At 43.0% G+C, this 22,037-nt stretch overlaps 1 protein-coding gene across 11 annotated transcripts in view; it reads right to left on the bottom strand.

Moving 5' to 3' along the window:
• TAFA4 (TAFA chemokine like family member 4) overlaps positions 1-22,037 on the bottom strand; it is a 180,068-nt gene that overhangs the window by 13,298 nt on the left and 144,733 nt on the right. For 10 of the 11 annotated variants that reach the window (XM_025271901.3, XM_044933697.2, XM_044933692.2 and 7 more), the window contains one exon: positions 17,183-17,338. In XM_025271901.3, coding sequence (XP_025127686.3) covers positions 17,183-17,338 — 156 coding nt within the window. Of the gene's footprint in view, positions 1-16,209; positions 16,345-17,182; positions 17,339-22,037 lie in introns of all 11 variants that reach the window. The other variant, XR_006547304.2, reaches the window with a different exon arrangement.

The raw sequence follows: 22,037 nt of genomic DNA, 5'->3' as shown, positions 1-22,037 counted from the left end.
ACCTATGACCCAGTATTGTTATTTCCACAGAGTACAAAGTGAGGCTGTGGATGAAGACATACACACTCCTCCTCTGTGATCTAAGATGCTTCTAAATGCCACCTCGCACAAGCACATCCACACACAGCAGAAACCTCAAAGGCGGGGCTTCTCAACCTTGACACTCCTGACATTTGGAGCCATCTAATTCTTCACTTCAGGGGTACAGCCTATGCATGTTAAGATATTCAGCAGCACGACCCTCTCCCCCAGCATAAAGACCAAAAGCATCTCCAGACATTATGACATGTTTCCAAGTTTGAGAAAACCTCCCGCAGTTGAGCAACAATGGTCTCTGGTCACCTACAGTCATGATCCAGATGTCCTCAGCCCAGAATGAGAGGCTTTGCTGGTTCATCAAACCTCATCAAAGCTTTGCCGGGTGAAAATACAACTCACTCTAAGTAAATATGTCAGCTCTAGTCCTTGTCTCCCTTTTTCCCCCCACTGAAGGTAATTCCACAAGTCTAACATCTACATGTTTCTCTGTCCCCTACAGACACACAAATCCTGGGCTCACCATGACACCTATGCTGAAATCCATCTGACCTGTCAAATTCAGAGAGCACATTTTTCCTTCTGAGAAATATTTGATATGAACTTCGCTCACAGCATTTCCTACCTTTCTTATTGGCAGAATCTGCTTCATCCACTCTCCTTGAATACAAATTCCCAGACGGCAGGCAGTAAGTCCAAAAATGTGATTTGCTCTCAGACCTTTACTATCAAGGCCCTGTGTACACCTCCAGATTTGTCTTCTGCCATTTCTGAGCCAGACGAGCTGCTTCCACTTTCCAAGGCTGCCCCGCTCATTCTCAGGTGCTCTACACGCCCCTCCCTCCTACATAGTAAAGTCAGACTCATGGCTCCTCATGGGTACCACCCTTGACCCCTTCCCTACTTTCTCTAAGAGTCCTTCATTTACTAGACTTTAATTATCTATCTTGCTTATTATTAGCAAACTCTGGGTTGAAAACAGGACCTCCAGCATCTAGGACTTGCCAGGTACGAAAGAGCTAAATTAAAACTAGATAAATGCACGCACATATCCTTCCAACTTTCAAAGTGCTTCAGTAAAGGATACTTCATTGTCACTTAGCTGACCAACACTGAGAAAAACTCAGAAAACTGCTTCATCACTCAGGTAGCACAGAGAAAACAGCTAGTAACAAAACCTTGTGAACTCACATCTTAAAGACAGACCCCACATCTGACCACACAACCCACAATTCACAAAAGATGTCTTCAGGACACGAAGTAACTCTTATCCTTAACTAAGTGAAGTCTGACATCTCAGAAAAGGCATTGGGACATCACTGAAAGAAAGGGGAAAAAAAAAACTTTGAAAAGTAACTGTCTTCTAGTCCTAGGCTTTTGTCTTATTAGGCTTTTATAAACCTGATGTTTAGAGAGCATTCAGTTTGACAAAATAAATTAAGCTTCATTGTACTACACATTTATCTCATTTTATCATAAACCAATCCAGGATTATCTCTATAGGGCTATATTTTGATAAATGTGTAGAATACAGTTCCTACCACAAAACAGCCTTGTCTATGCCCATAGAAGATGCAAAAGGAAGAATGCTTAACAGCTAAATAGTTTCTGTTTCAGGATCCAAGTAATCACAGCTTCAATCAAATAATTCTTCATTCCTTCTCCCAAATCCCAAATGTGTATTACAGACACATTTCAATAATTCAGGGGGATTTCATAAGTTAATTATAATAAAAAAAAAGCTTGATGGGAGGAAAAAAGAGCTATTTTTAACTACTAAAAGCTGTAATTTCCCAGAAAAGCACAAAAAACACTAGATAAGTATCTATGGTATGGATTAACAAAAATGCATAAAGATAGTCCAATGTCTGTACCCAAATTAATGCCCCTCTTCTTGCCTTTAATTTAAATGTAAATTCAAGTAAATTTTATATTTTAGATCCTATCCTTATTGACAAATAAGATAAAAGGAAGGTATCAGCAGACACTAGGTCTCCCCACATGCCAGTTAGCAGCATGATATTGCATAATTATTATGGGATAAAGATTAAGCAGGTAAAGCTAAAAAGCCTGATTCAAAACATATTCAAATAAGGAACAGAAGATCAGAAACATATGAGAACAGACATACATCCTAACTAGAGTCTAAAGTACAACTTCTAACACCGCCTCCGTGACTCTGAGCCCATGAACGCTGACTATTTGAGCCCAACACCAACTATTTGCCAGGCAGTGCTCGTGCAGGGGACACAGATATGAAGACTCACAATCCTCTCTCTCTCAGGGTTTTGGGATGCCCTGGCCACCAAATGTTATACTAAGCTTACACAATGGCATAAAGCTTATCCTGCAACACAGAAGCTTCAGGTCCCACGTTCCCACTTAAATACATTCGTGCATCTGGAGTGCTCTGGAGGCTCACATGCTTAGTGGCTCCCAATCGTACTGGACACACAGACATGATGCCACTCAGAGATGGAGATATACAGAAAGAACACTTGCATCGTCACAGAAAGCTCTACTGTGCAGATTCCGCTCTGAGACCAGACACTCGGTCTCCACCACTCACTGATCCTCCCCACCAAGGCACTCAAGTAGCCTGTGAGCATGTTCCCTTTGCCACAGACGGAACCAAAATGCCTTTCGGTAGAAGAACAGCTAAACAAATTACAACCTGCCCATATGAAGGAATGCTGTGGAGCAATTAAAAAGAAAACAGGTCAACAGGCACCAGCACACAAAGATCTCTACAACGTAGTACTAACAGGAATAATGCACACTGAGTTAAGAAATGGCCACTGGGATATCCGTTTGTGTAATACACATTCATACCAAGATCGACCACATTTTCTACAGACCTGTTTTAAATACACAAGTATATATATTGACCAAACAGAGAAATGTAGTTACCCAGAGAGTAGAGGCCAAAAAGGATTTTCCCACATATCAAATGTAAAACAAGCTAGTTTATGGTAAGGGATTAGCATTTCCTTTACTAAGAGACAGATGCTAATGGGAACTGCTACCTTATCTGTACTTTGTAGGCCCCAATAAAAGTGCTTTCCGAATTGTAACACATGATTTAGACATACAAGATTTTTATATTCAAATATCCCAAACCAGACAGAGTATGAACACAGTTTATGTAATGATTCATGACTTTCTGTAGACGTGTAAAATCTACAGAGGTCATGTTTGGTCTGGATAAAATGGCAGAGTAGGAAGAACTTGAGTTCATCTCCTACCCTGGAGACACCAAAACCACAAACAGATACAGAGCAACTGTTTCTGAGAATGACCTGAAGGCTGGGAGAACAGGCTTTCTGCAAGTAAGTCTATAAAGAAAACGTCACGTCCAAACAGGTAGGAGGGGCACGGGCACGGTGCAGTCAGAACCCACACCCCTGGTGTGGGACCCGGGGCAGGAGGGACGTCACGACCGGGAAGCCCCCAGCCCAGGAGCGGGCGGACGGGCCCCACGTCGGGTGGCCCAGCCCAGGGGTCCTGCACCAGCAAGGTGAGCCCTTAGAACGGCCTTGAAAACCAGCGGTACTCACGGCGAGGAGAGCTGGGGGAACGTAGACAACTGACACTCCGCTCTGTAAGGATTCACACACAAACTCACTTATTCCAAGTCCCAGAACACAGGCAGCAGCTTGGAAAGTGCCCCTGTCACACGGGAAGGAAATTCAGGGACCACGTTTAGGACGAGTACCAGAGAGGCAAGCCTCTGGTATCACCTCCAGGGACAGAAGCGCTGACAGGGGCTATTTTCTTGAACCCTCTTTTTACCTAGCTGGCCCAGCGCCGCTGTGCGGCATTTCTGCAGCCCCATCTACCGCGCTAACACTGTGCCCCGCCCCGCTGGGGTCAGTCCCTCCCAAGGAGATCCACCCCTCCCTGGTGGGCCACCTCAGCGCCCAGGTGCCCCTGCAACCCAGCTCCCATAAGGGGAACTCCGCACAACCGCACTCTCACAAGAGTCGTGATCAAGCCTCACAGCCGGTTGTCCCAGAGACCAGTTTCATACCCAGGACGTGCCATAAACAGTCCTGGCCAACCCACGCAACCAGCCAGCCTGGGCATCAGCCCTGCCCTCAGTGTGTCTGCAGCAGTAGCGACTCAGCCCTAAAAGGAAGGTGCACGCAGCCCACGCCGGTGATTCCGGTGTCTGGGGGGTGCAGGGTAAGGGGGAAGACATATGGGACCTGAGCCCTGGCACACTCCTCTCTAATCTGCAAGCCAGGAACACTTTTCTCCAGGGCTCTGGTTGCCAGAAGAACCGGGGTGGGGCATGGAGAAGTGCTGCCGCCTTGTGGGCATTTCCTGTATTAACAATTTTAAACCCAGTGTTTCTGGCACTTCATATTTACTAGGTTTATGGGGCTGTAAAGCACACCTGCTCTCAAGAAATGTCCTGGGGTAGGTAATCGAAAAAGAATTCAAAACATGGAGGACTTTCACCATGGCAATTTCAAGAAGTAAATTTAACACAGCTTTTTTTTTTTTTTTAAGCACATGAAAAGATGCTCCACATGGCTCATTATTACAGAACTGAAATCAAAACTACAACGAGGTATCATCTGCCACTAGTCAGGATGACCAACATCAAAAATCTACAAATAATAAATGCCAGAGAAAGCATGGAGAAAAGGGAACCCTCCTATGCACTCGTTTTGGGAATGAAAATTGATAACAGCCACGATGGAGAACAGTATGGAGGTTCCTTAATAAACTAGCCAAAGAAGTACCACATGACCACTCCTAGGCCCATATGGAAACAAAACCCACAGCTGGAACTGGCACACGCACGTAAATGTTCACTGCGGCACTGCTGGGAAAAGCCAAGGGGTGGAAGCATGAGAATCTCCATCCGGAGATGAACAGATAAAGAAGAGGCGGGACATGTATACAGGGGAATATTCCTCAGGAACAAAACTGAATGAAAACGATGCCTATTCCAGCAACTTGGGTAGATCTGGGTATAATCATCCTTAGTGAAGGAAGTCAGACCGAGATTGACAAAATGGCCATGGTATCCCTGATGCCTGCAACCTCAAAATTGATACACATGCACTCATTTGCAAAACAGAAACAGAATCACAGACATAAAAAACGAACGGTTGCCAAAGGGGCAAGATGCGGTGGCAGGAAAGCATAAATTAGGAGACTTAAATGAACGTATACACAGTAATATATTTCAACTAGAAAATCAACCAGGACCTACTGTATAGCAGACGGAACTCCACGCAACACACTGCAGTAAGATGTATGGGCAAAGAATCTGAAGAAGAATTGATACATGCATATGTGTAACTGAACCAGGTTGATGTAAACTGAAAAGAAACACAACATTGTGTGTCCATGTTACTCCAATATGAAACAAAAATTAAAAAGATAAATGCCAACGACACAGGCCTTGGACCCCTGGCCTGGAGTCACATCCTTGGAGCCTGAGCCACCCTGAGTCCCAAGGCTGGACTGGGTTGGAGCTGGGGAGGATGTGCCAGTAAATAAGCCCCCTTAAACCTGAAGTGCCTGGTCCCTGTGGATGGGACCCTGATCTCCATATCCAGATGCGCCCTCCTACCACTCAAGCAAACCCAGAGCTCTCAAACGATGCTGACCCTTTGGGCTGGGATCTTAAAGAAGTCCCCTGTCCTCCAACAACCCCAGTGGTGGGCTTCCCACCAGCAGCCTCCTTCCTGGCAGTCCTCCCACCTAAGTACCACAGCACACTCAGCATCACAGTTAGGGGAGGGCTTGGGATTTCTGTGGGGAGTGCAGGTTAAGGGGGAAGAAGTCATGAGACAACTCTGGAACAGATTTTCTCTGGGGCTCTGGTTGCCTGAGGAACCCAAGTGGGGCCAGAGAAAGGGCTGCCGTCTTATGGACTTCTCCTGAAACAACAAATTGAAAACCAGGACTTAGGACACTTCAAATTCACTATTCGCAGAGGTAAAGGACACCTGCCCTCAAGTAATGTCCTGAAGTAGATAATTGAAAAAGAATTCACAAGGCAGACCTTCAAGAAGCCAATTTCAAGAGGTCAATTTGACATACCTTTTTTTTTTTTTTTTAAAGCACACGGAAAGATGCTCTACGTGGCTCATCATTAGAGAACTGCAAATCAAAACCACAATGAGGTATCACCCTTACCAGTCACAATGGCCATCATCATAAAGTCTACAAACAGTAAATGCCAGAGAGCACATGGAGCAAGGGAACCTTCCCATTCTGTTTTTTTGGAGTGTGAATTGGTAATAGTCACAATGGAGAACAGTATGGAGGTTCCTTAAAAAAGTAAAAACAGAGCTACCACACGATCTAGTCATTCCACCCTTGGGCCTAAAGGCAGAAAAAAACTGGAAAAGATGCTTGCGTGCCAACATTCACTGCAGCACTATTTACAATAGCCACGACGGGGAAGCAGCCAGTATGTCCATGGACAGATGGATGACAAAGAAGATGAGGTACAGTTACAATGGAATATGACTCAGCCATTAAAAAAAAGGAAGAAATAAGGCCACTGCCAGCAGCATAGATGGATCTAGAGATGACCGTACTAAGTGAAGGAAGTCAGAGAATGACAAATAGCCTACAAGATCACTTATGGGTAACATCTAAAAATCAATGCAAATGAACTCATTTGCAAAGGAAAACAGTGACCCACACCTTAGAAAACAAACTTAGTGTTACCAAACAGAAAAGGTGGAGCAGAGGGAGGGATAAATGAGGAGGCTGGGATGAACATATATCCATTAATATGTATAAACAAGTCAATCAACGAGGACCTACTGTGTAGTACACGGAACTCGACAGAACACTGTAATAACCTAAACAGGAAAACAATCCAAAGAAGAATAGATATAGGTCTATGTATCACTGAATCAAGTTGCTGTACACTCAAACACAAGATTATAAATCAACTATATTCCAGTAGACATTAAAAAGATTTTTTAAATGCCATCAATATTCCCCTCAGGCCTCAAGTACCTGGCCTGGTGTCACATCCCTGATGCCTGAGCTGCCTTGGGTCCCAAGGCTGGACTGGGGTGGGGCTGAGGGGCCTGGGGAGGGATGTGCCAGCAAATGAGCCCCCTTAAACCTGGCATGCCTGTCCCCTTTGGAAAGTGAAAGTGTTAGGTGCTCAGTCGTGTCTGACTCTTTGCCACCCCATGGACTGTAGCCCGCCAGGCTCCTCTGTCCATGGGATTTTCCAGGCAAGAATACTGGAGTGGGTTGCCATGCCCTCCTCCAGGGGATCTTCCAAACCCAGGGATCGAACCCGGGTCTCCAGCACTGCAGGCAGATTCTTTACCATCTTAGCCACCAGGGAAGCCCTGTGGATGGGAACCCCTTCTCCAGATCCAGGCAGGCCCTCCTACAGCTCAACCAAACCTAGTACACCCAAAGAACAGTGGACCCTCTGGGCCAGAAGAGCTCTAAAAAATCAGCTGGTCTCCAAGTCTCCCGGTGCTGGGGCTCCCACCAGCTATCTCCTTCCTCAGAGTCCCCCCACCTAACGAGGACAGAACCCTCAGCATCACAGTTCTGACAGGGCTTAGGATCTGTCTGGGTGGTGGAGGGTAGCGGGGGAAGAAGTCATGAGACAGGATCCCTGGCACAGCGTACTCTATAATCTACAAGTCAGGAACATGACTTTCTCTAGAGTTCTGTTTGCCCAAGGAACCCGACTGGAGCATCAGGAAGTGCTGCCAAGAATTTCCCTGGGGGTACAGTAGATAGGAATCTGCCCGCCAATGCAGGGGACACGAGTACAATCCCTGGTCTGGGAATATACCACATGTCGTGGAGCAACTGGACCCGAGCGCCAGAGATACCAAGCCTGCACTCTAGAGCCTGTGCACTGCAACAAGAGAAACCACCACAGTGAGAAATCCAAGCACCACAAACGAGAGTAGTCCCCGCTCTCTGCAACTAGAGAAAAGCCAATGCAATGAAAAAGACCGGGCACAGCCAAAACTAAATAAATCAATAATAAAAAGTGCTGCCGCCTTGTGGACATTTTCCATAACAACAACTTTAAAATCGCGGCTTATGGGCACTAAGAGTTGGGCACGACTGAGCGACTTCACTTTCACTTTTCACTTTCATGCATTGGAGAAGGAAATGGCAACCCACTCCAGTGTTCTTGCCTGGAGAATCCCAGGGACAGGGGAGCCTGGTGGGCTACCATCTATGGGATCGCACAGAGTCGGACACGACTAAAGCGACTTAGCAGCAGCAGCAGCAGCATATACACAAGGCCTCAAGAAATGAGGCCATTTCTCTCCTCAAGAAATGTCCTGGAGTAGGTAGGTAATTGAAATCAATAATTCAAAACAGGTCAGACCATAAGGAAGCCAACCTGAAGAGGCCAGTTTAACACACGCTTATTTTAAAGCACAAGATGCTCCACATGGCTCATTATCAACCATCTGAAACTCTAAACAAGGTGTCACCTTCCACTAGTCAGAGTGGCCATCATCAAAAAGCCCACCAAGAATAAATGCTGGGGAGGTTGCGGAAGAAAGAGAACCCTCTTCCTACACTCTTAGTGACGATGTAAATTGGTATAGCCACTATGGAGAACAGTATAAAGTTTCCTTAAAAACTAAGAATTGAGCTAGCATATGATCTAGCACTCCCACTCCTGGGCATATATCCACAGAAAACAGTAATTCACAAATATAAATGCACTCCAAGTTTCACTCCAGCACTGTTTACATTAGCCAAGATAGGAAAGCAATCTAAATGGCTATCGATAGATGAATGGATAACGAAGATGTTGTGTATATACACAATGGAATATGACTCAGCCATTAAAAAGAAAAACAATGCTATTTATAGCAACATTTACAGAAAAAATAATGTTATTTACAGCAACATGGATGGTACTGGCAAAGTAATATCTCTGCTTTTCAATATGCTATCTAGGTTGGTCACAACTTTCCTTCCAAGGAGCAAGTGTCTTTTAATTTCATGGCTGCAATCACCATCTGCAGTGATTTTGGAGCCCAGAAAAATAAAGTCTGACACTGTTTCCACTATTTCTCCATCTATTTGCCATGAACTGATAGGACCAGATGCCATGATATTAGTTTTCTGAATGTTGAGCTTTAAGCCAACTTTTTCACTCTCCTCTTTCACTTTCATCAAGAGGCTTTTTAGTTCCTCTTCACTTTCTGCCATATTGTGGTGTCATCTGCATGTCTGAGGTTATTGATATTTCTCCCAGAAATCTTGATTCCAGCTTGTGCTTCTTCCAGCCCAGCGTTTCTCATGATGTACTCTGCATAGAAGTTAAATAAGCAGGGTGGACAATATGGCATATTGAAAAGCAGAGATATTACTTTGCCAACAAAGGTCCATCTAGTCAAGGCTATGGTTTTTCCAGTGGTCATGTATGGATGTGAGAGTTGGACTGTGAAGAAAGCTGAGCACCAAAGAATTGATGCTTTTGAACTGTGGTGTTGGAGAAGACTCTTGAGAGTCCCTTGGACTGCAAGGAGATCCAACCAGTCCATTCTAAAGGAGATCAGTCCTGGGTGTTCATTGGAAGGACTGATGCTAAAGCTGAAACTCCAATACTTTGGCTACCTCATGTGAAGAGTTGACTCACTGGAAAAGACCCTGATGCTGAAAGGGATTGGGGGCAGGAGGAGAAGGGGAGGACAGAGGATGAGCTGGCTGGATGGCATCACTGACTCAATGGACATGAGTTTGAGTGAACTCCGGGAGCTGGTGATGGACAGGGAGGCCTGGCGTGCTGCAATTCGTGGGGTCGCAAAGAGTCGGACACGACTCAGCGACTGAACTGAACTAGATGGTACTGGAGATTATCAAACAAACTCAGAAAGAGAAAGACAAGTATCATATAATATCACCTCTATGTGGAATCTTTTTTAAAAATGCTAATTAATGTATTTATTAACTTATTAGAGAAAGAACTTAATGGTTCCCAGGGGTGAACCTATAGATTGGGAGTCTGGGATTTGCATGTACACACTGCTATATTTTTCTTTTATCTGTAAATGTATTTGTTACAAGCATATGTCCCAAACCATGAGGTCATTTTAAAATGATTAAATATATATACATATGTGTGTCATATTTAATATATAATGACATGTTATATATATAGGTTCAGAACTTTTTTATGGAGGTAAAACTGAAAATTACACACTGCTGTATTAAAATAGATAACCAACAAGGACCTATTATTATACAGCGGCCTGGAACTCTGCTCAGTATTCTGTAATAATCTAAATAGGAAAAGACTTTGGAAAACAATAGATACATGTATATGTGTAACTGAATCACTTTGCTGTACACCTGAAACACAATGCTATTAACTACACTCCAATAAAAATCATTTTTAAAAACAACAGAAAAAGCACATACATTTCAAGTGTCATGGAACATTTTCCAGGATAGATCACATTATTGTCATAAAACAAGTCTCAATAAATTTAAGATGACTGAAATCAAGCATCTTTACCAACCACACAAGTATGAAACAAGAAATCAAATCACAAGAAGAAACCTGGAGAAAACAAAGATGAGGCGACCGAATAACATGTTACTAAAAAAAAAAAACACCAATGAGTCAATGAAGAAATCAAAGAGGAAATCAGAAAATATCTCAAAAATAAAAATAAAATACAATTTTCCAAAATCTATAGGCTACAGGAAATGTAGTTCTAAGGCGGAAGTCATAGTGATACAGGCCTACCTCAAGAAACAAGAAAAATCTGAAACAGCCTAACTTACCATCTAAAGAAATTAGAAGAACAACAAACACAGCCCAAAGTCAGCATAAGAAAGAAATATTAGAGCAGAAACAGATGAAACAGAGACTAAAGAGAAAATAGACAAGATCGATAAAACTAAGAGCTGGTTTTCTGAAAAGATAAACAAAATTGATTAACCTTTAGCCAGACTCATCAAGCAAAAAAAGAGAAAGGGCCCATATAAATAAAGTCAGAAACGAAGAAGTTACAACCGACACCACAGAAACACAAAGAATAGTAAGCGATTAGTACAGATAATTATATACCAACAAACTGAACAACCTCAAAGAAATCTAGAAACACGTGCTTCCAAGACAATCAAGAAGAAATAGAAAATGTGGATGAATTGATTAATAGTATTGAAATGGAATCAGTAATCAAAAAACTCACAACAAAGTCCAGGACCAGATGGCTTCACAGATGAATTCTATAAAACACTTAAAGAAGAGTTAATACCTATTCTATTCATATTATTCCAAAAATTTATAGAGGAAAGAATGTTTCCAAACTCATTATTGCCATACTAAAACTACAGACCAAAACTTAAGACCAAGACTCTACCAAAAAAAAAAAAAAAAAGAGGAAAATTACTGACCAGTGTACGTAGTTAACATAGATGCAAAAAATCTCAACAAAATATTAGCAAGCCTAATTCAACAATATACATTAAAAAGACCATGGTAGTGGCTCAGTCACTCAGTCATGTCCAACTCTCTGCGACCCTATGGACTGTAGCCTGCTAGGCTCCCCTGTCCATGGGATTCTCCAGGGAAGAATACTGGAGTGGGCTGCCATTTCCTTTTCCAGGGGATCTTCCTGACCTGGGGATCAAACTTGGGTCTCCTGCATTGGCAGGCAGATTCTTTACCAACTGAGCACCAGGGAAACCCTAAAAGGACCACATGCCATGGTTAAGTGGGATTTATTCCAGGAATTTTAGGGTGATTCAATATCTGCAAATCAATCAACGTGATATACCACATTTACAGAATAAAGGAGAAAACTGGATGATCATCTCAACAGCTAAAGAAAAAGCACTTGACAAAATTCAATATCCAGTTGCTTAAAAGCTCACAACAAAGTGAGCATAGAGGAAGGCACCTCAGGTAATAAAAGCCACAGACAAGAGACCACAGGCAGCATCCCACTCAAAGGTGAAAAGCTGAGAGCTTTTCCTCCAAGATCAGGAACAAGACAAGGATCCCTACTATCACCAGTTTTATTCAACGCAGTACTAAAGTCTATGTATTAATTAATTAATACTTTAATTAGTTAATACTTTAATTAATATTAAAGTATTAAAGTCTACTCCTACAAAAAAGATATTAAAGTTATCCAGATTAGAAAGAAAGAAGCAAAACTGTCACTGTTTGCAGATGTTACAATAGTATATATATTTTAAAAACCTTAAAGACGCCACCAAAAAACTTAAAACTGATCAAGGGATTCAGTAAAGTTGCAGGATACAAAAATCAATATACATAAGTATATTGTATTTCTATAAACTAGTAACAAAATATCAGAAAGAAAAGTTCAGAAAATGATCCCCCATGGGATAAGTCAACCTCATACACCACTGGTGGGAATTTAATCTGGTGCAGCCACTATGGAAAATATTGAGATTCCTCAAAATACTAATATTAGAACTACCATATAATCCAGCTATCCCATTTCTGGCTATTCATCCAAAGAATAAAAAAAAATAATTGGAAAAGAAATATGCACCCCTATGTTCATTGCAGCATTATTTACAATAGCCAATGTATGGATAAAGAAGATAAGAGATATAGATGTGTGTGTGTGTGTGTGTGTGTGTGTGCACGTGCACGCACGCTCAGTTGTGTCCAGCTCTTTGCAACACCATGGACTGCAGCCCGCCATGCTCCTCTGTCTGTGGGATTATCCTGGCAGGAATACTGGAGTGGATTGCCACGCCCTCCTCCAGGGGATCTTCCTGAGCCAGGGACTGAACCCACATCTCCTGCATTGGCAGGTGGATTCTTTACCACTGAGGCATGAGGGAAGTCCCTATACAGACAATGGAATATTACTCAGCCATAAAAAGAATGAAATTCTGTCATTTGCAATAACATGAATGTATCTAAAGGGTATTATACTAAGTGAAATAAGTCAGATAAAGAAAAAATAACATATGACTTCACTTGTATGTGGAATCTATAAAACAAAATAAATGAACCATCAAAACAGAAAAAATTTCAAATATACAGGGGAAAAAAAAAAAACAAAACTGTTGGTCTCCAGAGGGGAGAAGTATGGGAGGTTGGACAAAACAAGTGAAGAGAATTAAGAGGTACAAACTTCCAGTTATAAATTAAGCCATGGGGATATAATATACAGCATGGGGAGTACGACCAGTAATACTTTAATAATTTTGTATGGCAACAGATAGTTACTAGACTTACCATGGTGATCACTGTGTAATGTATATCAGTGTTGAATCACTATGTTGATCACTGAAAACTATCAAATACTGTCAACTATTATTACTATCATAATAACTCAAAAAAAAACCAATAAAAATCTACATGATTTTTATTAAAAAATTAAAAATCTACAGAGGCAAGCAAACACTGCTGTTACTTTTCCAAATGAATCTGTGATTAGTGAAGATGAAATAATTCTCTGCTATGCTAACACTCACCAAGCATCGGCCAATGTGGAGAGATATAAATAAAAGATCCCGTTCCCATCTTCAAGCAACTTGCAGACTAATGCGAAGACAAACATTCAGCAAGTTTTTACAACAAAATAAGATCCATGTCAGGAACTGGAAGTATGGCGAGATACAGAACATATAGATTTGAAAGATCAGGCATCAACTGGACAAATGTGTTTTGAGGGGACAAAGGCAAAAATTCAAGTAGTGGATACAGACAGGTGAAGTGCAGAGATGAAAGGGAACAGAGAAGACTCCAGTGTGGCTAGGATACAGTCGTTGAAAGAAAAAAAAGAAAAAAAGAAAAAACCAGATTACGCAGGGTTTCATCAGCCACACCAACAGGGCAAGGACTTTAGATTTCATTTTAAAGACGGCAGAAAGTTGCTGAAGTAAGGTTTTATTGATAAATATGAGAGTGACGTGACGAGCCCTATTTCCGTGGAAAGATCATTCTGGCTACTGGGTGAATGTTGGAACACTAAGATGGTAAGCTCCGCAAAATATGACAAGGCCCTTAGACTGTGGAGGGGAGAGCCGAATACAGAAAAGCAAACTGATCTGAGTGAGAACAGGGAGACAGAGTATGATTTGGGCTCAATAATGGAGAAAATACATATATGAAACTGTTCTTAACACTGTACAGGAGGTGCTGGGCAAAACTGCTGGACTCAATATGCCAGCAAATTTGGAAACTCAGCAGTGGTCACTGGACTGGAAAAGGTCAGTTTTCATTCCAATCCCAAAGAAAGGCAATGCCAGAGAACGTTCAAACTACCGCACAATTGCACTCATCTCACAAGCTAGCAAAGTAATGCCCAAAATTCTCTAAGCTAGGTTTCAACAGCACACGAAATGAGAATTTTCAGATGTTCAAGCCGGATTTAGAAAAGGCAGAGGAACCAGAGATCCAATTGCCAACATCCATTGGATCATAGAAAAACCAAGGAAAAAAAAAAAAAAGAAAAACCAAGAGAATTCCAGAAAAACATCTACTTCTACGTCATTGGCTATGCTAAAGCCTTTGACTGTGTGGATCACAACAAACTGTGGAAAACTGTTACAGTGATGGGAATACCAGACCACCTTACATGCCTCCTGAGAAGCCTGTATGCAGATCAAGAAGCAACAGTCAGAACTGGACTGGACATGGAACAACGAACTGGTTCTAAATCACGAAAGGAGTATGTCAAGGCTGCATATTGTCACCCTGCTTATTTAACTTATATGCAGAATACGTCATGTGAAATGCCAGACTGGATGAAGCACAGCTGGAATCAAGATTGCTGGGAGAAATATCAATAACCTCAGATATGCAGATGACACCACCCTAATGGCAGAAAGTGAAGAACAAAAGAGCCTCTTGAAGGTAAAAGAGGAGACTGAAAAAGCTGGTTTAAAACTCAACATTCAAAAAAACAAAGATCATGGGATCCAGTCCCATCACTTCATGGCAAATAGATGAGGAAACAATGGAAACAGTGACAGACTTTATTTTCTTGGGCTCCAAAATCATTGCACATGGCAACTATAGCCATGAAATTAAACTATGCTTGCTCCTTGGAAGAAAAGCTTTAACCAACCTAAATAGTGTATTAAAAAGCAGAGATATTACTTTGCTGACAAAGGTTCATATAGTCAAAGCTATGCTTTTTCCAGTAGTCATGTATGGAGGTGAAAGTTGAACCATAAAGAAGGCTGGGCACAGAAGAATTGATGCTTTTCAACTATGGTGTTGGAGAAGTCTCTTCAGAGTTTCTTGGACTGCAAGGCGATCAAACCCGTCAATCCTAAAGGAAATCAGTCCTGAATACTCATTGGAAGGACTGATGTTAAAGCTAAAGCTCCAATACTTTGGCCACCTGATGCGAAGGGCTGACTCATTAGAAGACACCCTGATGCTGGGAAAGATTGAAGTCAGGAGGAGAAAGGGATGACAGAGAATGAGATGGTTGGATGGCATCACCAACTCGATGGCCATGAGTTTGAACAAGCTCCGGGAGATGGTAAAGGACAGGGAAGCCTGGCATCCTGCAGTCCATGGGGTCACAAAGAGTAGGACACGATTGAATGACTGAAGAACAGCAACGACGATGACAACAAACTGTTCCAGCTGGAGAGCCAAAATTAGCAATTTTTTAAAAATGTTAAAGCTCCTCATTCTTTTTTTTAACTTAGGTCTACAATTCTTTATCCTTAATCCCCAAATCCAAAAAGCTCTGAAAATGGCAAGAATTTCTTTATGATGGTAGCAATACCTGACTTGAATTAACATGAGGCTCTTCATCTTGCCTTATCCCATCCTGCATAAATATTCACATATTTCGCTGCATAAATATTAGTATCTGTGATTATGGGGTGCAACTGAGGAAGACTTCAGGACTGTTAGCTAATAGATGGTATATGTACTTTTTTACCTTGAGAAAATCTGATGAAATCTGCATTTGGCGACTCACCTGATCTCCAGGGTTTCTGGTGAGGAATTGTAGTCGGGAAACATTCCACGTTCACCTTCCAGCTTGAAAGGTGGCTAAGATCGTGCTGACACAGACCACAGGCATGCATACCACACAAGTACGCTATACAACCTATAAATCTGTGTCTGCCTTTGGTAGGGGAGTTGGCACACGTAAGTCAGCTATTGTTGTCAACTGTATAATTTCAGAGATAAGAATGTGGGTGTGTGTTTTAACCACTTACCTTTAAAGATGCATCGGGTAAGACGGGAAGTGTTCATTTTCACAGGTTCCACGCCGCTGTAGAGAAACAGCTACAAGACTTACCCCATGTGTGTGTTCCCCTGGGGACTGACACTTGTGTCTAACAAGGTGTCTGCTGGAAGGAGCCAGGGGCATCAAAAGGAATCAGTGCCAGGCCTCCATCCACAACCATCGATCCTCATTCATTTTTCTAAACTACTGGCACATTACTCAGCTGGGGGATGTGGAAACAACAAATAAATGATACATGATCCCAGACTATTCTCAGGGAACCTGCTCCAAAGATGTCTCACAAATAGTAAACTAGAAAAAAAAAAATGAGTATTCGTCTGTAACACTAAAGACGAGGTGAGAAAACCAGGTTGCTAAATTTTTTGAGCAGCGTTTGAGGGCAGGGAGAAGAGCGTGTCTGGGGAGGTGACTGCTCCATTGGATGATATTTGAAGAGACAGCCAGGCAAGAAGAAATCAAAACATATCTTCTTAATTGTCCAGTAAGAGAAGTCCTCGTTGGTGCCTTTTGAGAGACATCATTAATGCCTTACTCGTCAAGAAATTTGTAGGGTTACATTTATGCTCATTTTTATTTAATTTTATTTTTCGCCACACTGTATCTTCATTGCTACCCACAGGTCTCCTCTAGTTGCAATGCACACCGCTTCTTGCTGTGGAGCATGCGCTCGAGAGCGCAGGCTCAGTAGGGGTGGCATATGGGCTTAGTTGGGGGATCCTAGGGAATCCTCCCAGGCCAGGAATCAAACCTGTGACCCCTGCACTGGCAGGCAGATTCTTAACCACTGTACCACCAGGGAAGTCCCTTTATGTTCATTTTTAAAGTGACACTGACGTAGTTGACCTACTTTTCTTTGCAGTTGCAAAGACAATAAAGCAAGAAGGTTCTTACAGTGTTAGGTCCTTGGGCAACATTAGGGAAACTGACTGCGAAGGTCTTACCTTCAACACAAGAGGGCTGAGCCCGAGTCGTGCCAGCAACCTGTCCTGGGAAGCAAGAACACTTGACCGTCTGGGATCGCTCCTCTATGCGGTTCTTGTTGCAGCACCTGTGCACTGCAACCACCTCACAGGTCCCTTGCTTGATCTGGTGGTGACCTGGTGGGTAAGAGGGGAACAAAACAGACCCAGTACTGTTAGGAAGAAACGGAACTACCAAGAGGCTCAGCGACGCCACGACTACAGCTTTCCAATTCCATGTACTGTATCCATGAATCTATGTAACTTTTTTGTTTTGATGTAACCTTAAACTTAGATAAAGGTAACAAGAATAGTGGCATGAACTCCTATGAACCTGCAGCAGATAGAAATTTGGCTTCTGGGACCTTTAGTCCCTGGTATCACACCCATGGCTGCTGCTGCTGCTGCTGCTAAGTCGCTTCAGTCGTGTCCAACTCTGTGCGACCCCACAGACAGCAGCCCACCAGGCTCTGCTGTCCCTGGGATTCTCCAGGCAAGAACACTGGAGTGGGTTGCCATTTCCTCCTCCAATGCATGAAAGGGGAAAGTGAAAGTGAAGTTGCTCAGTCGTGTCTGATTCCTAGCAACCCCATGGACTGCAGCCCACCAGGCTCCTCCATCCATGGGATTTTCCAGGCAAGAGTACTCGAGTGGGTTGCCATTGCCTTCTCCGACACCCATGGCTACGTTATGTTATTTACATGGCAGCGAGATTTTGCAGCTGTAATTAAGATTATTAATTGGTTGCGTTTCAGAGAGGGAGATTATCCTGGGTTACCTATGTGGAGCTAATGTCATCACATGAGCCCTTCAGGGCAGAGAGAGAGAATCAGAAGGGGAAGTCAGGTTGAAAACATGAGACGGGCTCCAAAGCACCGCTGGTGGCTTGAAGGCAGAGGGGCCAAGAGTCAAGGAAACGGAGACCTCAGTCCCGCAACTACCAGGAGCTGAAGTCTGCCAAAAACATGGATGTGCTTGGAAACAGATTCTTCCTTCGGGACCCCATAAAGGAATGCTGTCCTGTTGACACCTTGAATTTAATCCAGAGAAACCAGCCAGACTGCGCCAGTCTTCTCACAGAAACAAGCCACTAAATTTATGGTCATTTGTCAGAGAAGCAATAGCAAACCGATAGAAGACCTTTCACCAAGACACCTAATCATTAACATGTGACCCCGTTTGCTTCATCATTCACCTTAGGTCATATATTTTTTCTGAGCCATTTAAGAGTAAGTTGAAGACATGGCATTCCTTCACCCCTAAATACTGTGTATTTCCCAAAAATAATTAATTAACTCTCTGACATAATTAACAAATTCAGGACAATGAACATTAACATAAAGCTATTACATAATTGACAATCCTCAGTTCAGTTCAGTTCACTCGCTCAGTCGTGTCCGACTCTTTTCGACCCCATGGACTGCAGCATGCCAGGCCTCCCTGTCCATCACCAACTCCCAGAGCTTACTGAAATTCATGTCCATTGAGTCGGTGATGCCATCCAGCCATCTCATCCTCTGTCGTCCCCTTCTCCTCCCACCTTCAATCATTCCCAGCATCAGGGTCTTTTCAAATGAGTCAGTTCTTCACATCAGGTGGCCGAAGTAATTTCCCAAAGATTGTCCTTCAGAGCAGTTTTCCTTTTTCCTCAGGATCTAATGCAGGATCCTGCATTATATTCAGTTCACTTTTCTTTAGTTTTCTTTTGTCAGAACTATTCCTCAGGCTTTATCTTTCACAACTTTGACATTTTTAAAGAATACACGTCAGTAACTGTGTAGAATGTTCCTCACTTCGGATTTGTCTGATGTTTCCTCCCGATGAGAGTCGGGCAATGCACTTGGGCAGACTACCCTAGAAGGGACACTGTGTTCTTCTCAGTGCATCCTATCGGGAGGCATTTTGTGTCCATTTATTTCACTACTGGTGCTGTGACTGTTAATTACATGCTTACGGTGGTGTCTACCATGTTTCTCCATCTCTAAAGGTATTATTTTGCCCTTTGTAATTAATACGCATTTTAAGGGGAGATATATTGAAACGATGGCAACACCCCATTGTCCATCAAACGTTCACCCACTATTTTTAGCATCCATCGATGATTTCCATCTGAACCAGTTATTAACATGATGGTTGCAAAACTGATTCTATATTAATGTTCAAATTCTCTCAGACCTAGACAGGAGGAGACCCTTCACACTGGCAGCTCTGTCATTTTTGACATATCCCCATTACTCTTTGAGTTCTTTCTAACTTTCTGGCGCAAATGGAGACTCAAAGATGTGCCAGGCTCACCCTTTATTCTCCTTGCCATCATCATTTTTCTCAAAGGAAACCTGATTGTTTTTAGTGGGGCATCAGATTTAGAAACCAAGGTCTTGGCACAAAGGTTTATTCATTGCTACCAGGGAGTGATTTGGGGCTGAAAGGATAGATCAATCTAGGAGTGTGTGTGAGCATGTGTGTGTACAGAGTAAGTTCACACCAATATCTCCAATTCCAACCTAGCACCACAGGTTCTCACTACTCTGTCCACAATTCTCTATTTGTATCTCCTGACACCAATAATGAGAAACCTGACTTCCATAGTCCTGTAACAAACAAAAAGCAGTTTAATTTACTTTGGAGTTCATTTTATCAGTTAGAACTCTTCTGTTTTAACAATGGAAACTGATCTGAGCTCACTTAATTCAAAGAGGATTTACTGGAAGAGTATCAGGAGTGAGCAGAACAAAGAGAGAACTTAGGTTAATAATGTGTGCGCTTAGTCACTCAGTCGTGTCTGACTCTTTGCGACCCCGTGGACTGTGGCCCACCAGGCTTCTCTGTCCACGGGATTTCCCCCAGGCCAAGAATACTGGAGCAGGTTGCCATGCCCTCCTCCAGGGGATCTTCCCAATCCAGGGATCGAACCCAGGTCTCCTGCATTGCAGGCAGATTCTTTACCATCTGAGCCACCAGGGAAGCCCAGGTTAATAGTAGCTGAACCTATTCTCATGAGTGACCCTGAGGGAATGATTCTACTCAATGACTCTCTCATTCTGTTCAAGGTCATGTCAGCTGTGGCAACCACCATCTAAGGCGATCCCCAGTCAGCCCTGCCTCCTCCAGTCCACACGTTTGTGCAGTCCCTTCCCACGTGGTACCAGGGTGGGTCTGCGTGACCAATAGCCTGCTGTTGTAATACGGCACTTCCACAAGCAGGTGGCCACTCTTCCTGTGCCCTTTGGATCACTCACTCTCGGGAAACCATGGCGTAAGCGGCCCTTATAAAGAAACTGAAGTCGCTTGCCACGAAACCCTGTAAGTGAGCCTCTAGGTGTATTTCCTCTGATGCTGCACCAGCACTGGTCTGGGTGCCAATACCAACAGGAAACACCAGGAGCAGCGGTTTGAGGAAGCCGTGCTGCGTGCAGCTCTGAGCGTCTTGCGGCCAGGAGTTAAAGTCTGCTGCCAGCAGTCACAGGAGTGAGTAAAATCATATACAGTTGACCTGTGAACAATGCAGGAGTTAGAAGCTCCAACTCCCACAGACAATCGAAAATCAGAGTATAACTTACAGTTGGCGCTCCTTACCTACAGTTACACATCCACAAATTCAACCAACCACAGGTCATGTGGCACTATAGTGCATATTTATTAAAGAAAATCAGAGGACAGTGGACCTGCACACTTCAAGCCTGTGTTGTTCAAGGGTCAACTGTACGTTGTTTCAAGCATCTAAGATCAGGGCTAATTTGTTACACAGTAATAGATAACTTTATTTTTCTGGGCTCCAAAATCACTGCAGATGGTGACTGCAGCCATGAAATTAAAAGATGCTTACTCCTTGGAAGGAATGTTATGACCAACCTAGATAGCATATTCAAAAGCAGAGACTTTACTTTGCCAACAAAGGTCTGTCTAGTCAAGGCTATGGTTTTTCCTGTGGTCATGTATGGATGTGAGAGTTGGACTGTGAAGAAGGTTGAGCGCCGAAGAATTGATGCTTTTGAACTGTGGTGTTGGAGAAGACTCTTGAGAGTCCCTTGGACTGCAAGGAGATCCAACCAGTCCATTCTGAAGGAGATCAGTCCTGGGTGTTCTTTGGAAGGAATGATGCTAAAGGTGAAACTCCAGTACTTTGGCCACCTCATGCGAAGTGTTGACTCATTGGAAAAGACTCTGATGCTGGGAGGGATTGGGGGCAAGAGGAGAAGGGGACGACAGAGGATGAGATGGCTGGATGGCATCACTGACTCGATGGACGTGAGTCTGGGTGAACTCCGGGAGGTGGTGATGAACAGGGAGGCCTGGTGTGCTGCGATTCATGGGGTCCCAAAGAGTTGGACACGACTGAGCGACTGAACTGAACTGAACTGAATAGATAACTAATACACTAACTATGGTTATAACTAGGATGGAAAGACTGAGCTTCACTCTAATTTTAAAAAAGCAATATAAACAAGATTACAGAGGCAGTGTTCAGAAATTATTAACGAAAGGCAAGCTTTTGAGCACCCTCAGAGCACCCACCTCACAGTTTTCACAGATTCCATTTACATATAAATTGTTCTGTGAATTATAAGAAATCTCATCTACTCATTAAAACAGGTTTCCCCAAGGAGTCCCACGGGTTAATGTTTTGCTCGGTCTCTGTTGTTTGGTGCATGTGCTTCGAATAACAAAACTCATTCAAAAAATTCCTTATTTCAGATTTTCAGTCCATAAAGATAGGCCTTCTACAAAATAATCTCTGCATCATGCTGAATGATTTTCTGGCCCTTCCCTATCATACCATCTTAAACGGGGAAAAACAAAATCCAAATAACGGTGAGAACAAACACTAAGGCAAAGT

Source organism: Bubalus bubalis, chromosome 21 (assembly GCF_019923935.1).
Source record: "Bubalus bubalis isolate 160015118507 breed Murrah chromosome 21, NDDB_SH_1, whole genome shotgun sequence".
Classification (NCBI taxonomy): Eukaryota; Metazoa; Chordata; class Mammalia; order Artiodactyla; family Bovidae; genus Bubalus; species Bubalus bubalis.
This window is presented reverse-complemented; position numbering and strand designations above follow the sequence as displayed.